Genomic DNA, 23,694 nt, shown 5'->3' on the forward strand with positions numbered 1-23,694 from the left:
CCTTGTAGGATAGAAGAGCCCCTTAGAATAGTTCAGAAAAGGTCACCAGATCCAAAACATTAACTTATTTCACAGATGCTGCCAGACCTGCTGAACTTCTCCAGCAACCTGTTTTTGTTCGATTTACAGCATCTCCAGTTCTTTTGGTTTTTATTTGCTACCTTCTGTGTACTTCAGTTCCTTGCATATACTAAATGCTTTTGATATGCAGTTTTCTAAAATTGGACATGGATCTCACACTGCTGCCAGAAGTTCAGGAGATTTAGATCTTTTATTTCCACCCTGCAACAGTCTCCCAATTTAGTGTCAACAGCTGCTCATGCAGAGTCACTGGCTGCTATGAACCAAGAACAAGTAGGTGTTGATATCTAGCTGAGAAAGTAGACATTGAGACTTGGAACATGAATTTTTAAAAAAACCAGAAAGGTTAGGAAATAGGGGAGAAGGGAGGGTTGAAGGAGACAGAAGGCGTCAGTGGAATGTTACTTTGGTTTGGGGGGCGGGGGAGAAAGAGGAAGGGAGAAGAGAGCGAGAAAGGGGAGGAGAAACAGCAGTCAGAGTCAAAGTTTTACAACTAGAGACCTTTCAGCCCATCTTGATCATCAAGAATGTGGACTACGATCCCATTTTCCAACATTTGGCCAGTAGTCTTCCACATTATGGGGTTTCAGGTACTGTATTCATCTAAATACTTGACTGTTGTCAAGATTCCTACTTCTATTACTTTTTCAGGCAGTGAGTACCATATACCACTTTGGTCCCAAATGGGCCCTATTCTTTGCCCGATTATCCCCTTACCAAATATACTTGTTTTAGATTTTCCCTTTCGCACCCCACAAGCCCCCATTTTACAGTCTCTTCCCCCACAAAAAAGTCTAAGCTCATGTTTTCTATAGCCCTCCAAGGCTTCTGTTTTGAACCCTAGGGAGCTACCATAACCTTTTTCTACCACTCCCCACCCCTCATCTAATCCTCTATGTATCAGATTCTCTGGTCTTGGTCCCACCCTTCACTTTGCCAACATGTTTTTGTAAGTCTCACTGGAATTTTGTATTGCCCTCTGCTCGGAAATATTTTCCTACAAGTAGTTGCTCCCAGTCCACTTTGGCCAGATCCTGTCTCATTAAAATTGTCCTGCACCCAGTTCATGACCTCTACTTCCACTGCAACTCAAATGTTAATGTCCATGACTATCAGAAATGTTTGTCAAACACTTCTACTACTTGACTGCTTCATTCCCAAAAATTAGGTCTCACACCACCCCTTCTCCTGTAGGACTTTATGCTTGCTTAAAAAGCTCTCCTGGATAGATAAAGAACTGTTTCCTCTAAGATTTGTTTTCCCCAGTTGAGATGGGGAAGTCAAAATTCTGATTACTATAAAGTTTGGTCAAATAGATTTGTTGGGGATTCCATATTCTAGCTAACTCAATAACCCTCTATTCCCTTGCCCAAGAATGTACTCATATTTACTAGCTCACCACTTTGTGACTTTGAGCTGAAGTTTCAATAATCTAAATTCCATCTCCCTCACAATGTGTTCAAAGAGTGACCCTTAAATAGTCTCCACTAGTCATGGATTTACCAACTAGGAGCATCCTTATCATGTTTACCTTGTCAAGATCATTTAGGATCTTAATCTTCAAATCAGCCTCAATCTTCGGAACTCCAATGAAAGTAGTATCAGTCTGCCCAAATTTTCCTAACCCAAACCGCTCACATTGCAGGTGGCAATCTAGTCTCTTGAAATCACCTCCAATGCAAGTCCTTAAACAAGACTTGCAAAGATCATGCTCACACTCTAAATTTAAGCAATACAATTAACATTAAATTTAGGCAGCAACCACTCAAGTATAAGTTGGTTTGAGAACCCAGATGGTTTCTTGATGAAATGGTGCAGAATTAATCTAGATCTTGAACTTTCTTAACAGGTTATTGATCCCATATAGATAAAATTAAACTTTAAAATTACTATTACTTTCACATCATGGAGTGGTGCTATCCAAATTTCTAACAGACATTAGGTGTAGGATAAATGCCAGAACAAATCTGCATAGAGCAAGTATATTTCAAGACTTTTTACAATGGTACAGCATTCCCCAATCCAACATGTTAGTGCAAGATGGCACAAGCTTTGGATGATGGCATCATACCTGGCAGGGTCTGCCATTGGGCTAAGCTCTAAACCAATGCCAATTAATAAAGAATGGAGGAGCTACACCAGTGTTCCAAATCTCAACCACAATCCAATAACCTCTGGTGAATGCATGAGACTGAATTCCAGACAGTATCAAGTCTCAAATTAATATCCCTACTTGGTTAAGGTGGGGGACCTCAATATAAGTATTAACTCGTCAAAGGCTTCAGGAAGAGGAAAAAAAAGTTAAAACCTACTAATAGTTACCCAATTATTTCAAACAATTTTAGAAATTCTGCCCATTCTCAGAACATCTCCTTCCTGACAACTCAGCTAACTTGGCTGCATCTTTTATAATGTTTGCATGCATTTTTCAAAATATTGAGACACCAGAACTAAATCATTTCAAATGATTTCAATTGAGTCAATAAATGTTGTTAAGATCTAAACAGACATGTTAAAATCCCTGTCCTAACATATTTAACTTTAACGGTTTGTTGCAGTGCTCCAGTTCAATAAATATTGCTTTATCCTGGATATAATGGATAGTATTGGTGTGTGCTTATAACAAGTGCTCCAGATGCACCAAAATATTTTAAGGTACTGAGTCTTACTTTCTGTAAAAAAAATTGGTCATTTTATTTTGGAGGAAGCATTACAGTTCAGATAAATTTGAAGCTGGTTTACAGAAAGCAAAAATAATTTTACAACGCAGGATTATAATTTCCCAGTCATTTGAAATGCACTACCCAATACAATAGCTTTAACAAATTACTGTGCTGGAATGGATTAATGCTCAGTAATTTAGAAAAAATATAACTGGCAATCCAGTAGGTCCATTAAACTAGCTGGAAAATGGATAAATTGAAGTAACAGTATGCGTAGGCAGCAGTTTCTCAACCACAAGAATTAACTTCTAGAATTCTTGCTGCAGTCAATAGTTGAGAAATCTTGTATTTGTCCAGCCCATGCAAAGCATCCTCAGCACTGAAATAATAAAAAGGATTTATGTTCAGAAAATCAAAATGAAATTGTTTAAATACGCTAAGTATATCTCTTCAGCTGGTCTGTACCCAAATATAATTATGGCAGATTCCGTGTTTGAGGCATGTTTTTTAGAATATACAATTTGATCATAGAAACACAACACAATCTGATATGCATATCAATAAATATTCTTTATTTGTAAATTCTGCACATTGCGCTTGTACATATTACATCCAAACATCATTTTAAATGGATGTCTTTTGTAAAACCTTAAATCAGAAGTTTCATTTTTCTCTGTACACATTTATTGGTAGGACATCTCTCGTCACTAGACATTTGTATAATTCTCACAGTAAAGAGAAACATTTAGTGAGTGGGAGAGGAGAGGCTTTGTTGAAAAGTATAAGTAAGCTTTTGCAGACATCTGGCTGAATACTGCATAAGCTTCAAGAAAGCAGATGAGCAAAAATGTGCTCCCCACCACCAGCCTGGGAGAGTGTAGAAAGAAAAATAAAATAAACCACACCACCAATTGTTCAAGGTAAAATTATTTTTAAAGGAAACAAAAATCTATATTTCTTAAGATTGAGAGAGAAGGCGCAGTGGTCATTGAGTGTGTTTGTGTAGAAAAGGATAGCTTCTGTTTCAAGCTTTCTTTGCTAGTTTACACCAGCTGTCGTCAGCCAACCATTGCAGACATTGTAATCATTGGAGCGACAATATTTGTTAAATTTCTCCTTCAGATGTTGCCGGTATTGTTCTCGGTTGACGTAGAAAGACTGATTATTAGTCATAAATGCCTGAATTTCATCTTGGGTAATGAAAATCTCTTCCTCAGAAGTACATTCAGATTCTTCCTGAAAAATCAAACCATTGCAAATTAAGCACCAACTTGCAAAACTAGGACTGGTGTACTTCAAATTTTAATCAAACCAGCAGTGAGCTACATTAGAACAAAACAAGAGAGTTACTACAAAGTCATTGACATGAATATATATTATTCTCCACAGAAGTTGCCTGACCTGGTGGATATTGATGGAGTTTGTATTTTACAAAGATTACTGATTTGAGGCAGTTATTGGGGTTATTCAAAAGTAGGACGACTGGATATTGAATTTGCAATTACACAACTTAAATGAACTTACACAAAAGTCATCACCAAACAAATTTACTATTAAGGGACTTTTGAGATACTTTGATGCGATGATACTTCAGAAACAATATTTTGTTACCTCAAACTCACATTCACTTGAGTAGCTTTTCTGAAGTGTATAGAAGTGATCAAGTTCTACCAGACTTCGCTTACAAGTTTCTAATGAATAATTTTTAAATCAGAAAGTAAGAATATTCAAAGTTTGAATAAAATCTGGAGCTATTAACCAATGTTTGTTGAAGGTGTAAATTTTCCACTTTAATCAAAATAAGCAAGGTAGGTGTATTTTACAGGATGCAGTGGCTACATTAGATGGAGATTTTTTAAAAAAGTTACTGCTGAATTAATTAATTCTGAGCAAGAGCATTACAGAAAGAGCTCATTTTTCAAAATGAAAACAGCCTGGTTATCAATCATCTCACACTGGCTGTAGAGCTATTGACAGATCTAAAATAATCTCGAGGCTTAGCCTGGGTCTCTGGTTTATTAATCAAATAACATTACCCCATACCAATCTGATATTTAAAGCTCTTGCAACAAAAAAATCTTCCAGCATCTTAGGGACCTTTTGCAACATCTAAAATAAATTGCTCCAACAGTAATTCTTCATAACTTGAAATCAAGCCTTAATCTAGCTTGGCAATGCAAAATTCTCAAGTGGAATTTGAACACCCAAATTTTCTGATGAGGGAGGAGTGTATTATTACTGGCCAAAGGGAAGTTTGTTGAGATTAATATACAAAATTCCATACAAGGACTGCCACAAACACTTCGTAGGACAAACAGGAAGAAAGTTAGCCACCAGGATACACGAACACCAGCTAGCCACAAAAAGACACAACCCTCTCTGCCTCGTAGCCCTACACACGGATGAAAAAAACCATTTCGACTGGGACAACACATCTATCCTGAGACAGGCTAAGTAAAGAAATGCCAGAGAATTCCTAGAGGCCTGGCACTCCAACCACAATGCCATAAACAAACATGGATCGAGATATCATCTATCAACCCCTCAGAAAACGAGCAGGAAATGACATCACCACAAACCCCAGGAACCCCATCCAGGAGAAAGAAAAGAAATAGAAAGCAGGACACAACAGCTTTGCTTCACTTGGAGGTCACCACTGATGATATTACCTAGCCAGGTAACAAAACATCTGGATATCAAACCTACAGCTCAGTGAGCAAACCTACACCCTAAAGATTAATATAGTTACTAACTTTATGTTTAAGAATATTAAAAGAAAAAAAATTGTAGCCGAGCTAAATAAAACCAATTTGTAACTATTGTCATAGAAATGCAGAAAAATGTGGAAATCAGGGTTTGGGACTAAAAAAAATCACGTGCAAAAGGTTTCTTCAAAGTGTAAATAAATATTCCAGGCAGTCTACAGATGTACAGCATGGAAACACCTAACGTGTCCACATTGGCATGACCTATCTTGATAGCCCAACCTAATCTAGTCCCATTTGCCAGCACTTGGCCTACATCCCACCAAACTCTTCCTAATGATATACCCATCCAGTTGCTTTTTAAATGCTGTAATTGTACCAGCCTCCACCACTTCCTCTGGCAGTTCATTCCATACACACACACACCACCCTCTCCATGAAAAAGTTGCCCCTTAGGACACTTTATATCTTTCCCCTCTCACATATGCCCTGTAGTCCTGCACTCTCAGGCCCGGTCTATTTTCCCTATTTATGTCCCTTATTAATTTTATAAACCTTTTTATAAAGGTCAATCCCCAGCCTCCGATGCTTCAGGCAAAAAACAGTCCCAGCCTATTCAGCCTCTCCTGATGGCTGGAGTTTATTGAATCTTGTATCTTAGTTCATTGTTAGAAAAACAAAATGAACTTGTTTGGATGAGTTATAACACCTCCATGGCAGGTGGGACTTGACCCTGAACATTCTGGCCCAGAGGAAGGAACATTCCCACTGCAGCACAAGATCCTCTATTGATTGTTAGCAGATATTAGTTTTTCAGTTGAAAAATGTTAGAATGAGCTCCATCTTGTGGTAAGCTATGACACAAAAGTAGACAGATTTAAAAATATTACTCTAGTTAAGAGCCTGCATCAGAAACAGCATTTCCTAACTCAACCGGTCTTTTCCCCCCCCCCCCCCCCACATCTAGTAATAACCACAAGCTAGGAAACTGACTTTTCTTAATCAATGGGGGTGGGGGAACAGCTTAGGTATCCAACCTTGCAACCAACATTAGTCCAATTAATGAGTCCAATTAGCAAGGGATCATTTCACATTAAAAGCAACACTTGCCGGATAACACTTTTGTTTAGGTCATGCCAGATACATTTATTTCTACACTTTGTCTGGCTGTGCCAAGATGTAACCAACTCCAACACTTAACAACATTTAGTTCCAATCGAAACTAAAAGCAGCAGCAACAGAATCAATATTCAGGCTTGGGCTGATATTTAATATTAACACTGCTTATCAGGAAATGACAAAGGGTTATAAACCACCTCAATTTGTTACACCCAAGCCCTCACCAGGTTTCCACGCATCATTAATGTCTATAGCTACTTGAATTGTACCACAAGAGAACAGCACAGGTCATAGATCCAAGGATTCAAACAGCACAGAAAAGACCCTTCAGCCCATTGGGTTTGCACTGACAACTACTAAAAGTGAACTAATCTCAATTTCCTGCACTTATACCATATCCTTCAGTGTTATGATATCTGAAGGACTCATCCTTTTTTTTAAAAGATTTCCTCAAATATTGAAGATTCCCACCACCTGCAAGTGAAAAAGCCTTTTCCCCAAAATCATCTCAATCTGTCACTTACCTGAAAATGATGCCCTCTCGTGACTGACCCCTCAACCAAGGGGAACAGCTGCTCTCTATTCACCTTGTCCATGCTTCTCAAACATGTACCCCCTTAGTTTTCTCTGCTTTAAAGAAGCCCAAAAAGAGTGTCAACATCCTGGTGAACCATCTCTGTACATCTTCTCGTGCTAACACATCTTTCCTGCAGAGGCCACTAGAACTGTACAGTTGTGGCCTAGCCAATGCTCTGTCAACTCCAACTTTACCTCCTTGCTCTTATATTTTTACCACGATTGAGGAAAGCAAGTACCTCTTTTGCACAAACTATCTTATTCACTTGCTCTGCTGACTTTAGGGATCTGTGAACAATTACCCCAAGATCCCACTGCTCTTGTAAGCTACCCAGTGTCTTGCTATTAAATACGCTCATCTTGTTTAGTCTTCCAGGGTTAAATACCATCTACCATTTGTCTGATCAATCCACCTATATCTTCCTGTAACCTTCAATTATCTTATTAACCACTCTGCCAATCTTGGTACTGTCTGCAAATTTGCAGAATATTCCCACATTTTCACATCATTTACGTAACAATAAAGAGTCCTAGTACTGATCCCTGTGGTTCACTACTGGACTCGAATCACTGAAACAGCTTTCTAACACAACCTCATGTATCATAATACACAGCCAGTTTCTGATCCATCATCAAGTTCCCTTCAATTCCATGTACTTTAACCTTCAGTTTCCTACGTGGGACCTTGTCAGATGCTTTGCTGAAATTCATAAACTACATCAACTGAGCTTCTCTCATCCACACACTTGGTCACATTTTAAAATATTCTAGACCTCCCTCTGACAAAGCCACATTGACCATATCTAATTATACTATGCCTTTCCAAATGGTGTGAATTCGTTCCTTCAGTATGTTCTCCAATAGTTACATACCATTGATGTTAGACTCACCAGTTTGTGATTTCCTAGTTCATCTCTACTACCCTTCTTTAAAGTTGAACCACATTAGTCAACCTTCAAATCCTCTGGCACATTCCACATGGTGGAGGGGAATTCAAAATGAGTCAGGTCACCTCAATATCCTGCCTGACCTGCTACGGCAGACGGGGATACAATTCAACCAGCTAGAGGTGGTGTCTGTTTACACGTGACAGGGGCTCCAAGACCTCCCCCATTTCCTATGGGAAATGGTGCAATTTCCTTAGTCCCTTTTCTTGAATTCCGTACGAAAGCTTTCCTTTTCCAGAGTGAAAACAGAAGGGACGTATTCATTCAACACCCTTCCAATATCCTACAGTTTCACAGAGGTCACCCCCTTGGGTCCCTAATGGGTTCTATTCTTTCCCTGGTTAACCTCTTTTTAATAAACTTATCAAATATCATGGATTAGAACATAAACCATAGAAAGTACAGGCCCTTTGGCCCACAATGATGGCCAAGGTTTAATCCTAATGTAAAATATAATAACTTAACCTACACACCCCTCAACTCACTGCTATCCATGTGCATGTTTAGCAGTCACTGAAATGCCCCCAATGCCTCTGCATCCACCACCACAGCTGGCACCACATTCCATGCATTCACTACTCTCTGTGTAAAGAACCTACCTCTGACGTCTCCTCTATACCTTTCTCCTAGTATCTTAAAAATATGACCCCTCATGCCAGTCAATCCTGCCCTGGGGAAAAGTCTCTGGCTATTGACCATCTATTTGTCTCATTATCTTGTATACCTCGATCACGTCTCCTCTCCTCTTCCTGCTCTCCAGAGAGAGAAAAATCCAATCTTATGCAGCCTTTCATAAGGCAAGCCCTCCAGTCCAGGCAGCATCCTGGTAAACCTTCTTTGCTCCCTCTCCAAAGCCTCTATCTTTCCTATAGAAGGGCAACCAGAACTGGACACAATATTCCAAGTGTGGTCTCACCAGGGATTTGTAGAGCTGCAGCAAAACCTCACGGCTCTTAAACTCTATCCCCCCATTAACGACCATATCTACTTGGGTGACAACTTTGAGGGATCTATGTACTTGCACACCCAGATCTCTGTTCCTGCCTTTAATTCCAATTTTCAGCATTCGAGTTTGACCTTACAAAATGATTCATTTTGCTTTATTCAGGTTAAACTTCATCTGCCATTTTTCAAACGAGCTCTGCACCGTTTACATCACGCCGCAGCCTGCAGTAGCCCTCCATATTATTGACGGCACCTCCTAACTGTCATCTGCATGACCTGCCCCTCACAAAGCCATGCTGACTGCCTTTAATCACACCATGCTTTGTCAAAGTCATAAATCCTATCCCTCAATTCTTTCTAAAACTTTGCTGACCACAGACAAGACTGACTGGTCTAATTGCCCGGGATTTTTCCCTATTATTTTTTTTGAAAAGAACATTAGCCTCCTTCCAATCCTCCTGTACGACTCCAGTGGAGAGTGAGGAGGCAAAAATCCTCACCAGCAGCGTAGCAACTCCTTTCTTGCTTCCTTGAGCAGTCTCTGATAAATATGGTCTGGCCCTGGGGACTTAATGTTTTCCAAAATTTTCAGCACATCAACTTAGTCGATCTTGATCTGGTCAAGCCTGTATCACAGCTCAAAGTTTCCATTCACAATAAGAGGTCCCTAATAGAGCCATAGAAATGTACAGTACAGAAACAGATCCTTTGGTCCAACTTGTCCATGCAGACCAGATATCCTAACCTAATCTAGTCCCATTTGCCAGCACTTGGCCCATATCCCTCTAAACCCTATTCATAAATCCATTAAATACTGTAATTGCACCAACTTCCACCACTTCCTTTAGCAGCACATTCCATACATGCAACGACCTCTGAAAAAGTTGACCATAGGTCCCTTTCATATCTTTCCCCTCTCACCCTAAACCTACACCTCTCATACTGGGCCTTCACTGTAAACACTGATGCAAAATACTTGTTTAGCATCTCCCCCATCTCCTGTGGTTCCACATAGGCTGCCTTGCTGATCTTTGAGGGGTCCTATTCTGTTCCTCCTTGCCCTTTTGTTCTTAATGTATTTGTAAAAGCGCTTTGGATTCTCCTAAGCCCTATTTGCCAAAGCTATGCCCCTTATTTGCCCTCCTGATTTCCCCAAGTATTCTCCTATTGCCTTTATAGGCTAAGGATTCACATTTTTGAGGGACAGGATGTACACGTAATTGGAAAGGCAAGGATTGATTAGGGATAGTCAACATGATTGTGTGTGGGAAATCATGTCTCAAACTTGATTGAGTTCTTTGAAGAAGCAATAAAAGGATTGATGAGAGCAGGGTAGATGTCATCTATATGGACTTCAGTAAGGCGTTCGACAAGGTTCCCCACGGGAGACTGATTAGCAAAAGTTAGATCTCACGGAATACAGGGTGAACTAGCCATTTGGATACAGAATTGGCTCAAGGTAGAAGACAGAGGGTGGTGGATGGAGGGTTGTTTTTCAGACTGGAGGCCCGTGACCAGTGGAGTGCCACAGGATCGGGTGCTGGGTCCTCTACGTTTTGTCATTTACATAAGTGATTTGGATGTGAGCATAAGAGGTACAGTTAGCAAGTTTGCAGATGACACCAAAATTGGAGGTGGAGTGGACAGTGAAGAAGAAGGTTACCTCAGATTACAACAGGATCTTGACCAGATGGGCCAATGGGCTGAGAAGTGGCAGATGGAGTTTAATTCAGATAAATGCAAGGTGCTGCATTTTGGGAAAGCAAATCTTAGCAGAACTTCTACACTTAATGGTAAGGTCCTAGGAGTGCTGCTGAACAAAGAGACCTTGGAGTGCAGGTTCATAGCTCCTCAAAAGTGGAGTCGCAGGTAGATAGGATAGTGAAGGCGGCGTTTGGTATGCTTTCTTTTATTGGTCAGTATTAAGTACAGGCATTGGAAGGTCACGTTGCGGCTGTACAGGACATTGGGTAGGCCACTGTTGGAATATTGCGTGTAATTCTAGTCTCCTTCCTATTGGAAGGATGTTGTGAAACTTGAAAGGGTTCAGAAAAGGTTTACAAGAATGTTGCCAGGGCTAGAGGATTTGAGCTATAGGGAGAGGCTGAACAGGCTGGAGCTGTTTTCCCTAGAGCATTGGAGGCTGTGGGGTGGCATTATAGAGATTTACAAAATTATGTGGGCGTGGATAGGGTAAATAGACAATGTCTTTTCCCTGGGGTCGGGGAGTCCAGAACTAGAGGGCATAGCTTTAGGGTGAGAGGGGAAAGAGATGAGACACCTACGGGGCAACTTTTTTTACGCAGAGGGTGGTACGTGTATGGAATGAGCTGCCAGAGGAAGTGGAGGAGGCTGGTACAATTGCAACATTTAAGAGGCATTTGAATGGGTATATGAATAGGAAGGGTTGGAAGGGATTTGGGCCAGGTGCTGGCAGGTGAGATTAGATTGGGTTGGGATATCTGGTCGGCATGGACATGTTAGACCAAAGGGTCTGTTTCCATGCTGTACATCTCTATGACTATGACTTGATCTCTCCTGTCTATACCAGACATATGCTTCCTTTTTCTTAACCAAACAATTTCTCTGGTCTTCCAGCATTCCGTACATCTACCAGCCTTACCTTTCACCCCAACAGGAGTATTTGGACTCATCTCATTTCTGAAGCCATCCATTTTCCAGCCGTCCCTTTTGCGAACATCTGGCCCTAGCTTTTGAATGTTCTTGCCTAATACCATCAAAATTAGCCTTCCTCCAATGTAGAACTTCAACTTTTAGATTTGGTCTATCTTTTCCATCACTAGTTTCATAGAATTATGGTTGCTGGTCCCAAAGTGCTCCCCCATTGAAAACTCAGTCATCTGCCCTGCCTTATTTCCCAAGAATAGATCAAGTTTTGCACCTTCTCTAGTAGGTACATCCAGACAAACAGAAAAATTTCTTGTACACACTTAAAAATCCAGTCCATCTAAACCCTTAACACTATGACAGTCCCAGTCTGTGGGGAAAGTTAAAATCCCCTACCATAATCACCCTATTCTTCTTACAGATAACTGATATCTCCTTACAAGTTTGTTTCTCAATTTCCCTCTATTAGGATGTTTATACTACAATCCCAATAAGGTGGTCATCCCTTTCTCAGTTCCACCCAAATAAGTTCCCTGGATGTATTTCCAGGAATATCCTCCCTAAGTACAGCTGTAATGCTATCCCTCATCAAAAAGGCCACTTCCCCCTCCTCTCTTGCCCCCCTTTGTCTTTCCTGTCACATTTGTATCCTGGAACATTAAAGCTGTCAGTCCTGTCCATCCCTGAGCTACATTTCTGTAATTGCTATGATATCCCAGTCCCATGTTCCTAACCATGCCAGACTTCATCTGCCTTCCCCGTTAGGCCTCTTGCGTTGAAATAAATGCAGTTTAATTTATTAGTCCGACCTTGATCTCTGCTTCGCTCCTTTCTGCCCTGACTGTTTGACTCACTCCTTTTCCTCACTGTTGGCAAGTCCTTTTTCTTGCCCCTTTATTGCTTTAATTCCCTCCTGCACTTCCTGTATTCCTTTATGGCTACAGCTGAATTGCTAACTGTGGACTGGCTAAAAACCCTACCTCCTCTTCCTCATCCAGTCCTGAATTGTCTTGACAGTTCTCTGAACTTACTGCTCCTACATTTCTCTCTAAAAAGGGTACATGTTCAACCTGCACTCTCCCAACTTCTTTTCTGAATGCCGCCCCCCCACTCAAACATTGCTCTACTGTGGACTTACCTGCAAGGAGCTGTTCCCAGTGTCCAGATCCTGCTTTATTTTAATAAAATCTGCCTTCCTCCAGTCAAAACCCACCCTTTGAAGACTATTATTAACTTGTGCAGAACAAATTTGAATTGTACCATTTTCTGGTTGCTAACTCCTACATGTTCCCACACTGCCACAAACACTTGCCTGGCTTCTTTTCTCAGAATCAGATCTAGCACTACACTGTCCATTGTTGGGCCTATGTAGATACAAAAAACTCCAATAAAAGCAAATTACTGGGATGCTGGAATCAAATCAAAAGAGAAAATGCTGGAAAATCTCAGCAGGTCTAGCAACATCTGGAAGGAAAGAAAAGAGCTGAGGTTGAGTCTAACTGACCCTTCGTCAAAGCTTTGACAAAAAAAGCTCCAAGATACATAAAGAAACATGCTGCCTCAAAGTCCTGAAGACTATGACTATCCCAATTTATGTTGGGAAAGTTGAAATCCTCTGATTATTACTCTTACATACCTCTGAACTGTCTTCATATTTAGCCCTCTATTTCCTGCTGACCTTTTGGGGGCCAATAATAAACTTCCTCGTTTGAGGACCCTCCCAAGATATCTTTCCTTATTGCAGTACTTAATTCTTTAAGTACTACAGCACCACACTTTTTACACCTTCCTCTGTCTTGCCTAAAGATCCTACAGCTCAGAGTATGATGTTGCCTTCAACCACGTTTGTGTTATGGCAACAATATCATACTTCCATGTGTCATCCGAAGCCGTTACCATATTAGGTTATTGCTAGGAATGCATTAAAGACCATACTCAATTATTGCTCCACAGCCCCCACCCCCAACATCTCAAAATCCCAAGTTCAGAATGTAACTGACATTGAACGACTTCATCTATTCAGCCAAGTAGCAGCACAAATTTACACAATTGTGTTTCTTTCAAGAAACCAAAGAATTCAACCTGTTATTTGGCATTGTTGCTAGGGAGCGAGTGACAAATATAACAGTTGGTAGATGTCCCATTATAACTGAAAACCAGTTCTTAAAAAGAAACTATTGCATCTAGCAATTTTACAAAAAGCTATGAAGAGTGTTTAATTTGGAGAAAGAAAAATAAGTTCCAATATATTAAATTTATAGAGATTTGAACTGAGAGATAGTGGCTTGCAGCCAGTCACTGAGTCAACCAGTTCTTTTCCTCCCAACTCTATTATATTTTTAACTTCAGCCTTTTTGGCACTACCATGTTGCAACTGTTGAAAGTTAGAATACTTGGCAGACAGGTGTTTTGAAATTTTAGTATCTTTTTTCAAAGCTTTGTAATATATGCTGCATAAAACAAAACTGGCATTTGCAGCTAGTGTTCTCATCTTATAGTTAATCAAATTTATCAAAAAAAAGAAAAAAAAATTGCACTGATTTCAGACAATCTAATTTTGCCAAAAGGCCCACTACATTGAAATTATGAATAAATATCTATAGTAGCAGGCTCGCAAAGTCTAGAAATAACAATTAACAGATCAATGCTTACTCGAAAGTAAGAGACAGTGAATTATGTCTAATTCGATTCTGGTTTAAAAACATTAAACATAAATTACAATTTTAATACTTACAAGTAGTTCCTTTAGGGTTTTTGTGCCTCTTCCCCAGTCAGGCAGACATGGTGATGGAGTTTGTGAAGATTGTGCAAAATGCTTTTCTGACAGAATCTGTGCTACCCACGCAGGCTGTTGACCATCCTTCTCTATTGAATTACAGCTACCTTTGGTTTTTTCATGGTGTAACTCATTATGAAAAGTGTTACCCAGATTTTCTTGTCTGTTGAGATCTGTGTTACAATCTCCAGTACTTTCACCCTAAGGAGAAGAAATGGAGAAAAAAAAACTTTAAAATCTTAGACTGAAAATTCACTGGCTTTTCTCTGGCCATTTAAATGGGTGGCATGGTGGCTCAGTGGTTAGTATTGCTGCCTCAGTGCCAGGGACCCGGGTTCAATTCCGGCCTCAGGCAACTGTCTGCGTGGAGTTTGCACATTCTCCCCGTGCCTGCGTGGGTTTCCTCTGGATATTCCAGTTTCCTCCCACAGTCCATAAATGTGCAGGTTAGGTGAATTGGCCATGCTAAATTGCCCATAGTGTTAGGTGCATTAGTCGGGGTGAATGTAGGGGAATAGCTCTGGGTGGGTTGCTCTTCAGAGGGTCAGTGTGGTCTTGTTTGGCCGAAAGGCCTGTTCCCACACTGTAGGAAATCTAAATCTTAAAAAAAACCTTTTGAAAGCGTGAATCTAACAGAAGAGTTTCCCTGGATACCAAACAAAACACATTGTTCAGTCACCTCACCAAAAACAGGATAGGCACTACATTGCACCACCTATTTTTTTTTCCCAATCATTTTCAATGTTATTCCAAGGAATAGAGGAAAAGTCTTGCCGACTTTGGAGAAAACAATTCAGGAATGACTGTGCTTTGTATATATGCAAGAGTTGAAATCCTGACATATAAAGAGATATCACTCAGTTAGTGGTGCAGCCATCACACTAGCTATACAATGCAGGCACGCCTGTGACTGCCTATAAAATCACCGAGAGACTTACATCGTCACATTTTGCACTTTTGCCTTTCTTCTTTTTCTTCTTGTTTTTGCCTTTTGTGTTCTCTTCAGTAGCATTGGCCCAGCATTCTACACAACTGTCCACTCCATCCTCCTCTTTGTCTTCTACGCAATGGTGTGCACAACTGTCATCACCTAATAAGCAGGTAAAAATGTTAACTAGGTTCTAAATTGCTTTAAAAACTAAAAAGTTGTAGTTTTCCACCAAGTTCATCAGAAAACATGGATGCTGTAAGCAAGCAGCATTAAAAAAAACTTATAGTATTGCTTCACATCTAAGATGGCTATTGAAAGTATGCAACATTTAGAAATCTGATCAGAATGTTTCCATTCAGCTACTACCTGTGGCATAATTTTAGGTACCCAATGGCAACTATGCACATACGTAATAACGTTAACTAGCTTTCTCTGCCTAACAAAATTTAACAGAGGCAAAGTTTAAAACATTAGCAATCACGCCAGCTCAATTTCTAGAACACGGCTTGGCCAACACATACCTAAAAGAGGTTTAAGAAAATGCTCAATTGCTATCAGGAGCTGCAAAACAAATTCAGCATTTCTAAAATAAAGACATGGAAAATTGTCAAAACTGTTAGAATACATAAATTCAACATTTTTTGTAATGTGAAAATTATGTATCAGGAGAGAAAAATCAAATAGGCCCAATTCTGAAGTAAATTCGGCTTATTTACTTTGCTATTTGTAATTACAGTATACCTTTTGGTTTAGTGTGCCAATTTTATTTAATAAGCTGCTGGAAAGCAAGATGCAAAACTGATTAACAGTATTATTGGAAAACTGTTTCCACAGATTACAAGCTAAGAAACTTACATACAAAAACAAAATGTCAGCTAATTGTCAGCAAAATCTTTAAAACATCATCAGGTGTATTTCAGATTATTCAATGAAATGGCACAAAGTAATTCAATATCTCGGCTATATTTGAAACAACAACACTTGCAATCATAGATTCTATGCTTCAAACCAAAGGCATTATTTACTACTATACTTAAGAGGTTTGAACTTTAAATTTACCCTTTAAAAGAGCACAAGTAGCATTTACTTCTTAAAATAACCCTTCAAGATGTTACTTTGCGGTCCAAATCAGAAGAAAGTTGATCAAGTAAATGAATAACTAAGATTGGTTTATGTACATCTTTTTGATTTGTCATTTTCCACAGATTTTTTTTTGCAAAAGAAGCTTTCCCACAGTGACAATAATGAACTGAGTTGGAAACATTTCCATTGATAAAATGAAACTTTGAAGAATCACATGCAGCTTCAGAGCAGTGTGTTGTCACCATGTCTTGTGTCCAACATGTGATGGGATTCGATTTTGATGGTCTTTATTTTACTTCAAAATTTATATTATAATTCTAACCTGTTTCATCATGATTGCAGATACCTTCAGTACAAGCTACATCTGATCCTTCTCGGGAACCAGTCTCACTGCCTTCCATGCTTGATGAGTAACCACAGTCACTGCCATTACAATGTGGAGATAAACCTGAGGTAAAATGAAAACCAATAATTAATTTCAGTTAAACCGATGTCTACAATATGGTGGAGATCAAAACGTTGTTTTGAAGTATTTCAGTCAGTTTAATAGTAGGTACAACCACGTCAACTTCCCCACTAAACCACTTCCACCACCTCAGGAAATAAAAGTTTAAAAAGGCCTCATGGCTGAAATTCTTTGCCCACTAAAATAATGATATGGCTGCATGAAATTAAAATCAATAACAAATAGCACAATATCCAACAACTTGGGCTTTAGAACAGCTTGAATTAATGTGCACTTAGTTGTTGCCTGTCCTGCACCAAGGTTTCATGCAACATCTGCCCGGTCAGCCTAGAAGGAAGGGAATTTGAGTCAGAGACTGTAAACTAAGAGCTCATTTCAAGTAGATATCTGTGTAGAGCTACGGTACAACATCAGAACGTGACATTCATTCAAACAGATGGAGCAATAAATAGAGGCCCTGTCTGTTGGTTTCAAAGAACCTTAAAGATTCTACAGCATTAGTCAACAAGCAGTTATTTTAGTATCCCCTAGAATCACAGTGCAGATAGAGGCCATTCAGCCCAATCAATCTACACCAACCCACTGAAGAGCATTTCACCCAGATCCATCCCATCCTGTAACCCTGCATTTTCCACACACATTCCTGGTCACTATGGGCAATTTAGCATCGCTAATCAACTTAACTTTGCACATGGTTAGGTTATGGGAGGAAACTAGAGACCCCGATGGAAGCCCACACAGATGGTCACCCAAGGCTGAAACTGAATCCAGGTCCTTGGCACTCAGGCAGCAGTGCTAACCACCTTGCCACTGCAATCCTGAACAATAGTCTTCCCAAGTCATCACTGAAAATATGTTAACTAATGGTTCAGCCACTGCAACACCAATACTTTAAAGAATTATTTAAAAGATATTTCAAGACAGATAACATACCACTAGAGGATTAATTTCTAACAAGAACATTCTCAGAATAATCTAAATAAGGTCACGCAATTACAGCAAAAATAAAACTACTCTGGCTCAGTACTTGTTTCAGAGCCAGTAAAGTCGGTTACCCTAAAAATCTGAAACAGAAGAATTTATCATCAAGCTTCACCTCCCAATTAGTAAAATATACACCTACAAACACTGGCACAACAGCATACATACCTTTCTTGGTTTTAGGTGATCCAAGTAGATTTTCACTGCCAGGGCATGTACATGAGGTACTTTCATTCGTAACAATTACTTCAACTCTACCATTTGCATCTTCAATGCTGCCACAGTCTTTACAGCTACTTTCCAATGACTCTGATGTTGTCTGAAATGATATTTAGACACAGGATCCAATTTTAAACCAAAATTATCTTTAAAAAAAGTTTCCCTAGGGAAAAAAAACTTTGATTTGATTTAATGTTTCCTGTGTGACTCAAGGAAAAGTTTAATGGGAGACATGCGATCCAGACAAATACTGGCCAATAATGCCCAGTCAAAATTAGAGTGGTGCTGGAAAAGCACAGGTCAGGCAGCATCCGAGGAGCAGGAAAATAGACGTTTCAGGCAAAAGTCCTTCATCCTGATACAAATTCATTAAAAATGAAATGTACAAATACAAAGTTGGGGAAGGAAAATTTCGTTAGAATACATAATTGCTACCTAATTACCTATTAAGAAATGGGACTCTAAGTAAAGACCATTTCCTGCAGTTGACAGATTAAAAATATTTTAATGAATCTTTAGTGCAAGAGATTTAGAATGGAGAGATTGATTTTTGAAACACACCACCATGGTGGTTTTTAAAGCAGCAATCATGCCAGCATTTGAAGGTGGCGATATAGCTGGTTGAAGGAATTGTAGATAAAGTGTTGCGAGTAACAAGCATGAATATCAGATTAAGACAATTGACTGCATGGGTAGAGTTAGCCAAGTGGTTTATGTTTATTGGCTGTAAATTCCATGCAATAACATGCTTTAAGAGCTTGGTAATATACAACCAAAAGACTAACTCAATTCCACGGACATTATACCAACCAAGCAGATTAATTAGTCAAGACCAAATTAACAGGTAATTGTTATCCCAAGATCTCAATAAAGGTAGATCAATATTCAAAGCTAACTCAAGAATATAACATTCGATGTCTCTTAAAAAGATAGTAGTAAGAAGAGGCAGCTTAGCAAAAGAAAAAGTGTACAATAGCAAGATCGCTCAGTGCAAAAAGAGGTACAGAGGAAAAAAAATCAAACTGCTTCAGTTGTCAAGATTTGGAAAAGACTGGAAGCGAGAACAATTGCTCACTAATCAGCTAATAAATTGTATAACTGCAGAAAATAATTGAAGTGAAAACAAATGTTAACAGATTCAAACAGACATTAAGATTATAGGTTTCTGCCCATAGAAAGGGCATATTTCACTTCATAATTACGTAGGATCAGTAATTATGGACAAAAGGCAAGGAGAAATCTAAATTTGTGAAAACAAGGAATGCTGGATCAATTTAAAAATTTAAAAGTTAATAGCATTTTTCTACCTACCTCCTCTTGTGGTTTAGTTTCTCCTGGAGTTTGAAGTTGGGCAGATATTTCACAGGCACATTTATTTTTACGTCTGTTCTTCCGTTTTTGACGTTTCTTTTCTTGCTTAAGCTCTCGAACTCTCTCCTCTTCAGAGAGCTCCTCACAAAGCTGCTCCAATCGACTAATACCTTGCACCTTCTCAATTGCCATCTACAGAAGAGAGTTCCAGTTTACTCAACATAGAAGCATACCTCCTGGTCAATAATAGCAAAAGGCCAGCTATGGACTATTTAGTTTACCAATATATTTAAATGGCTTTACCAATACGAAGTCTAATCTCTTATTTCACAGAACTACTCTTCCGGTTCTTGTAGAAACAAGACCTTTCTTAGCAAATTGTCACAGGTCAAATATTTGGAGAAAAAGTTCAAACATACCTAAATTTTGTAATTTAGCTTTATTTTAAGAAAAAGGAGGAACCCTATAATGCCCTTATACTACTTAGCATTTCTGCAACTTAAAACTTTTTTAAAAAAAAAACTTGTGGGATGGTGTTGTCATCACTTCAATTTGCAAACTCTTTGGAGTCTGTTTAAGTGATGAAACCTCAAATACCACTTGGTAATTCAAGGAATATTCCAGTTAACCCCCAGGAAAAGAAAATTAGTTATTACTGTAATAGCTGTTTTCCAAATAAAGATTGAACAAATGGCACTGTTGTAGCTTAGTAAAATTTGGTGGCTATAATTTCTCAAAAATAGCTACTGTTACACTAAAACGTTCAGTGAACTAAAATGCTGGCAATTTGGCATGCAATAAATCAACTGCAAACATTTCCACCACTTCCTTTAAGTTTGATATCATGAGCAGTTCATTTAATTAAATGAAATCAGTCCACTACACAATTAAATATCAGCTGTTTAATTACTATCCAACTATTTCCTCCAAGTGTAGATGCGGATCTCAAATGAAGACTGATCAAATTCAGTTGCAGTGCCTACCCTGCAATCAATTTGATGACAGAGGCATGTATGAGTGAGCACTCAAGCAAGGTGAACATGACTGACTTGAGTCCATGGAGCCACTCCCTTGTAGTCACTGACTGCAGGAGTGAAAAAAGGGAAATAAAATTTAATTGAAATCCCAATAGAAATTTCAATGAAACTACCAAGAAAAAAAAATCAATTCCAGAAATTACTCCTGTATAAATGGATTAAAATGCAGGAGTCAATAATGTTTGGATTAGAAAACTTTAAAAAGGTCAACCCAATATTTATTAATTGGTCTCAAAAGCAATCCAAATGAAAGTTAATTTGCATTGGAGATTTGGCACTCTTCCTGTTTTATTTGCACCACACTGTAATATATGTTAGCTGTAACAGGGATGAAGGATTGCAAAGCAGGTTGGAGAAGAAAAGGCCAACCTGTTGTATCCAAGTCAGACATAACCTGGGTAGGTGCTAATTTTCTCTCCTTTAAGGAAAGCATTGGTATTTGCTTTGTTTCTCCATTGCAATATTGCTGATCAGAGCAAAACTATATTACTCCACAATTTTTTTCCCCTCAAAGTAAATGTAGGAAGTTAGTGAACTTGAAATCAAAAACATAAAATGGCCAATTTTACACTAGTAATTGAAGTGTACCTCAAAGCTTTTGCGCAATGCATCGATGCCAAGGTAAAAGAGCATCTGCCATGTCTGTTCTTCAGCACGTAACTTCTGCCAAATTCTGTGCAAGCGTTCATACAGATGAATACCAAGGCATGTAAGGACTTCTTCTTGTGCAATGTCTATGGTTTTTGCATGTCGCTCCCTGCGCCTGAAAAACATTAGTTATTTAAGAAAATGTAGTTGTCCAACATGTTGAGTACCATTCAGAAATCAGTGTTATCACATTTATACATCAAACACTACATCGAACATAGTCTGCTCCAGAAAGAGTCAAAATAACCACTGTACAAGAATCTCAGGTAACATACAATATTGCATCTGCAGTAAAAATTTATTAGACTCAATTTAGTCTTTAGATAAACTGGCACAGAATGCCAAGGACCTGATGCCAAATAGGTTTAATGGTATTTTTTTTACACCCTTAGTGGGCATTAAGGAAACCATTCACCACAGAACTTTCCATCATTAAATAAATGGACAGATGCTAATTATAAAAATGGCAGCCTAAATAGGTATAAACAAGAGTAGGCCAATCAGCCCCTCAAGCATGTTCCACCATTGAGAGATCACAGCTGATCTGTGACCTAACCTCATATGCCTGCCTTTGATCTATCGTTAAAATCTTTGCTTGACAAATAAAAACCTCAGATTTAGAAATAACTGATGTAGCATCAATTGCTATTCGCGGTAGAGTTCTGAAGTTCTACCACCCTTTGCAGATAGAAGTGCTTCCTAACATCTCTCCTGAACAGTCAATCTAAACGTTTAGAATATGCCCTAGTTCTAGGACCTCTAATCAGGAGAAAGTTCATTTACCTTGCCCTTTTCTGTTTATATTTTGAAGACTTTGATCAGATGACCCCAGAGCTTTCAAAGTGAATAATAACTATCATAAAATTTTACATTTTGCCCACACTGAATATTGAAACACCATTACATTATTAGCATTTGAAGTTGCAAAGGAAACAATGGGTGATTTAAAACTGCCTTAGAATCTACTGCAGAAATATACGAAGCAAATCAGTAAATTCAAATTACTAAAACAAACTGAGATCCATCACCATGCTACATTGCAAGTGTTTTTCTATTTTCTCAGCCCTATGCAATGCAGTGAACAGTTCACGGCCACAAAAGATCCAGAAATAACTGGTTTTAAAAAAAAAGGTGCAGAATGGATTCTGTCGAGTTACTGAATTTCAGATGTCCAATCTGAAAACTATAACCATTACACCAACCTAACAAGAAAAGGATTTTCTCTACTTTCACAGCCTAAGGTACATTACCAATTTGGGAAGTGTTTTGGATTGATGTCCTCAATGAGAGAGTATATACCTTTTCAGCCACCCTTTACAATTTCCTTTTTGAGTATGGATACAGGCAACCTGCATGCATGTCTTAATGCTGATCTGATAGACACACATCCAGTTTCCTCCCCCAAGAGAGCAGTCTCCCCTCAAAGGCTTGGTTTGATTACACAGCTGTCAACAAGTTATAAATAAATGCTGTAAAGCTTTAGTTATTTGCTGCTGACACCTTAAAATAGAAGCAATTATTGAATTAAGCACAATTATTTCACTTGCATGCCAAGACAAAACAGACATTTAAAGAAGCAACCAAAAAGCGCTAGATAGCCCACTCTAGCAAATTACATACTCATACCCTCCTGCGAACTCTGGCTCAGCACGACCCAAAAGATGCGCAATGAAGTCAGTCTCACAGCAAACATGAATGTGTCGTTCATGGGGACAGCAACGTAGTCCCTCATAGAGAGCTGCACAGTAACCCTTTTCTTTGCTGCAGTCCAATTCTCCAATGAGAATATTGTATGCTCGTAGCACTTTATTTTTACAATCAGTGCAAAATCTGAAACAAAGAAACGGATATGAACCACCATAAATTTAAGACATTTGTCACGTTGATAAGTGTTGTGAATTTCCCCTCAATATCCAATAGCTTAACTAATTGATATTAGTTTCAGTTGTAAATTCTGCACCCAATAGCACGCAACATTTTTTGTTAGAGTACAAACCTGTGTTTCCGTAGATAAGTCTCTAGTGTTTCCAAAAGACAACTGGAGTCAATTAATACTACTTCATCCCTACATTCTTGAGACATTAGCTCCCACACATCCATCCAGCAACCCCTGTGAACAGAAAGAGTATTTTTCTCCATAATTAACATGCTGCAATTTTACAAGAATTCAAAACACACTTAAGACTGGGTATTAATACTGAACAATTATTCAAACTTGCCAATTTGCATGGATATTTCTCAAAATTAGTGATTGCTAAATAAAAAGAAACTTCATACAAGAAGTGTCACTGCTATTTATATACTCTCATTTAAAGCTAAACAACTGAAAAAGAGAAAGGAGTTGAAAAAAAATCTACTAGTATGTTTGATTTCAGCCAAAGGAGTAAATAAAATTACTTGGTAGCACAAGATTTCCAACCCTGAGAAATACAGAAAGGGCCTTGTGACCCACGCTGAATATACTCAATACCAACATGAAGCAACAAAAACCAAAGCCAGAATAGAATATCAAAATTTCAGAAGTTTTACCAAATATTAAAAACACGCTAGGCCACTCCGATTCAACTTTGTTTAGTCA

General features: G+C 38.8%; 1 protein-coding gene across 3 annotated transcripts in view; it reads right to left on the reverse strand.

The window, feature by feature from the left end:
• Positions 1-3,309: 3,309 nt before the first annotated feature.
• Positions 3,310-23,694, reverse strand: part of ggnbp2 (gametogenetin binding protein 2) — a 77,103-nt gene continuing 56,718 nt past the window's right edge. The window contains exons 5-13 of one of the 3 annotated variants that reach the window (XM_060848136.1): positions 23,113-23,226; positions 22,737-22,946; positions 21,057-21,231; positions 19,432-19,623; positions 18,070-18,220; positions 16,777-16,902; positions 15,379-15,530; positions 14,399-14,641; positions 3,310-3,980 (exon numbers count right to left, since the gene is read on the reverse strand). In XM_060848136.1, the coding sequence (XP_060704119.1) occupies positions 3,783-3,980; positions 14,399-14,641; positions 15,379-15,530; positions 16,777-16,902; positions 18,070-18,220; positions 19,432-19,623; positions 21,057-21,231; positions 22,737-22,946; positions 23,113-23,226 (1,561 nt within the window). In that variant the 3' untranslated portion in view covers positions 3,310-3,782. The remainder of the gene's footprint in view (positions 3,981-14,398; positions 14,642-15,378; positions 15,531-16,776; positions 16,903-18,069; positions 18,221-19,431; positions 19,624-21,056; positions 21,232-22,736; positions 22,947-23,112; positions 23,227-23,694) is intronic. The other 2 variants (XM_060848135.1, XM_060848133.1) reach the window with 2 other exon arrangements.

The sequence above is a fragment of the Hemiscyllium ocellatum genome, chromosome 31 (genome assembly GCF_020745735.1).
Source record: "Hemiscyllium ocellatum isolate sHemOce1 chromosome 31, sHemOce1.pat.X.cur, whole genome shotgun sequence".
NCBI lineage: Eukaryota > Metazoa > Chordata > Chondrichthyes > Orectolobiformes > Hemiscylliidae > Hemiscyllium > Hemiscyllium ocellatum.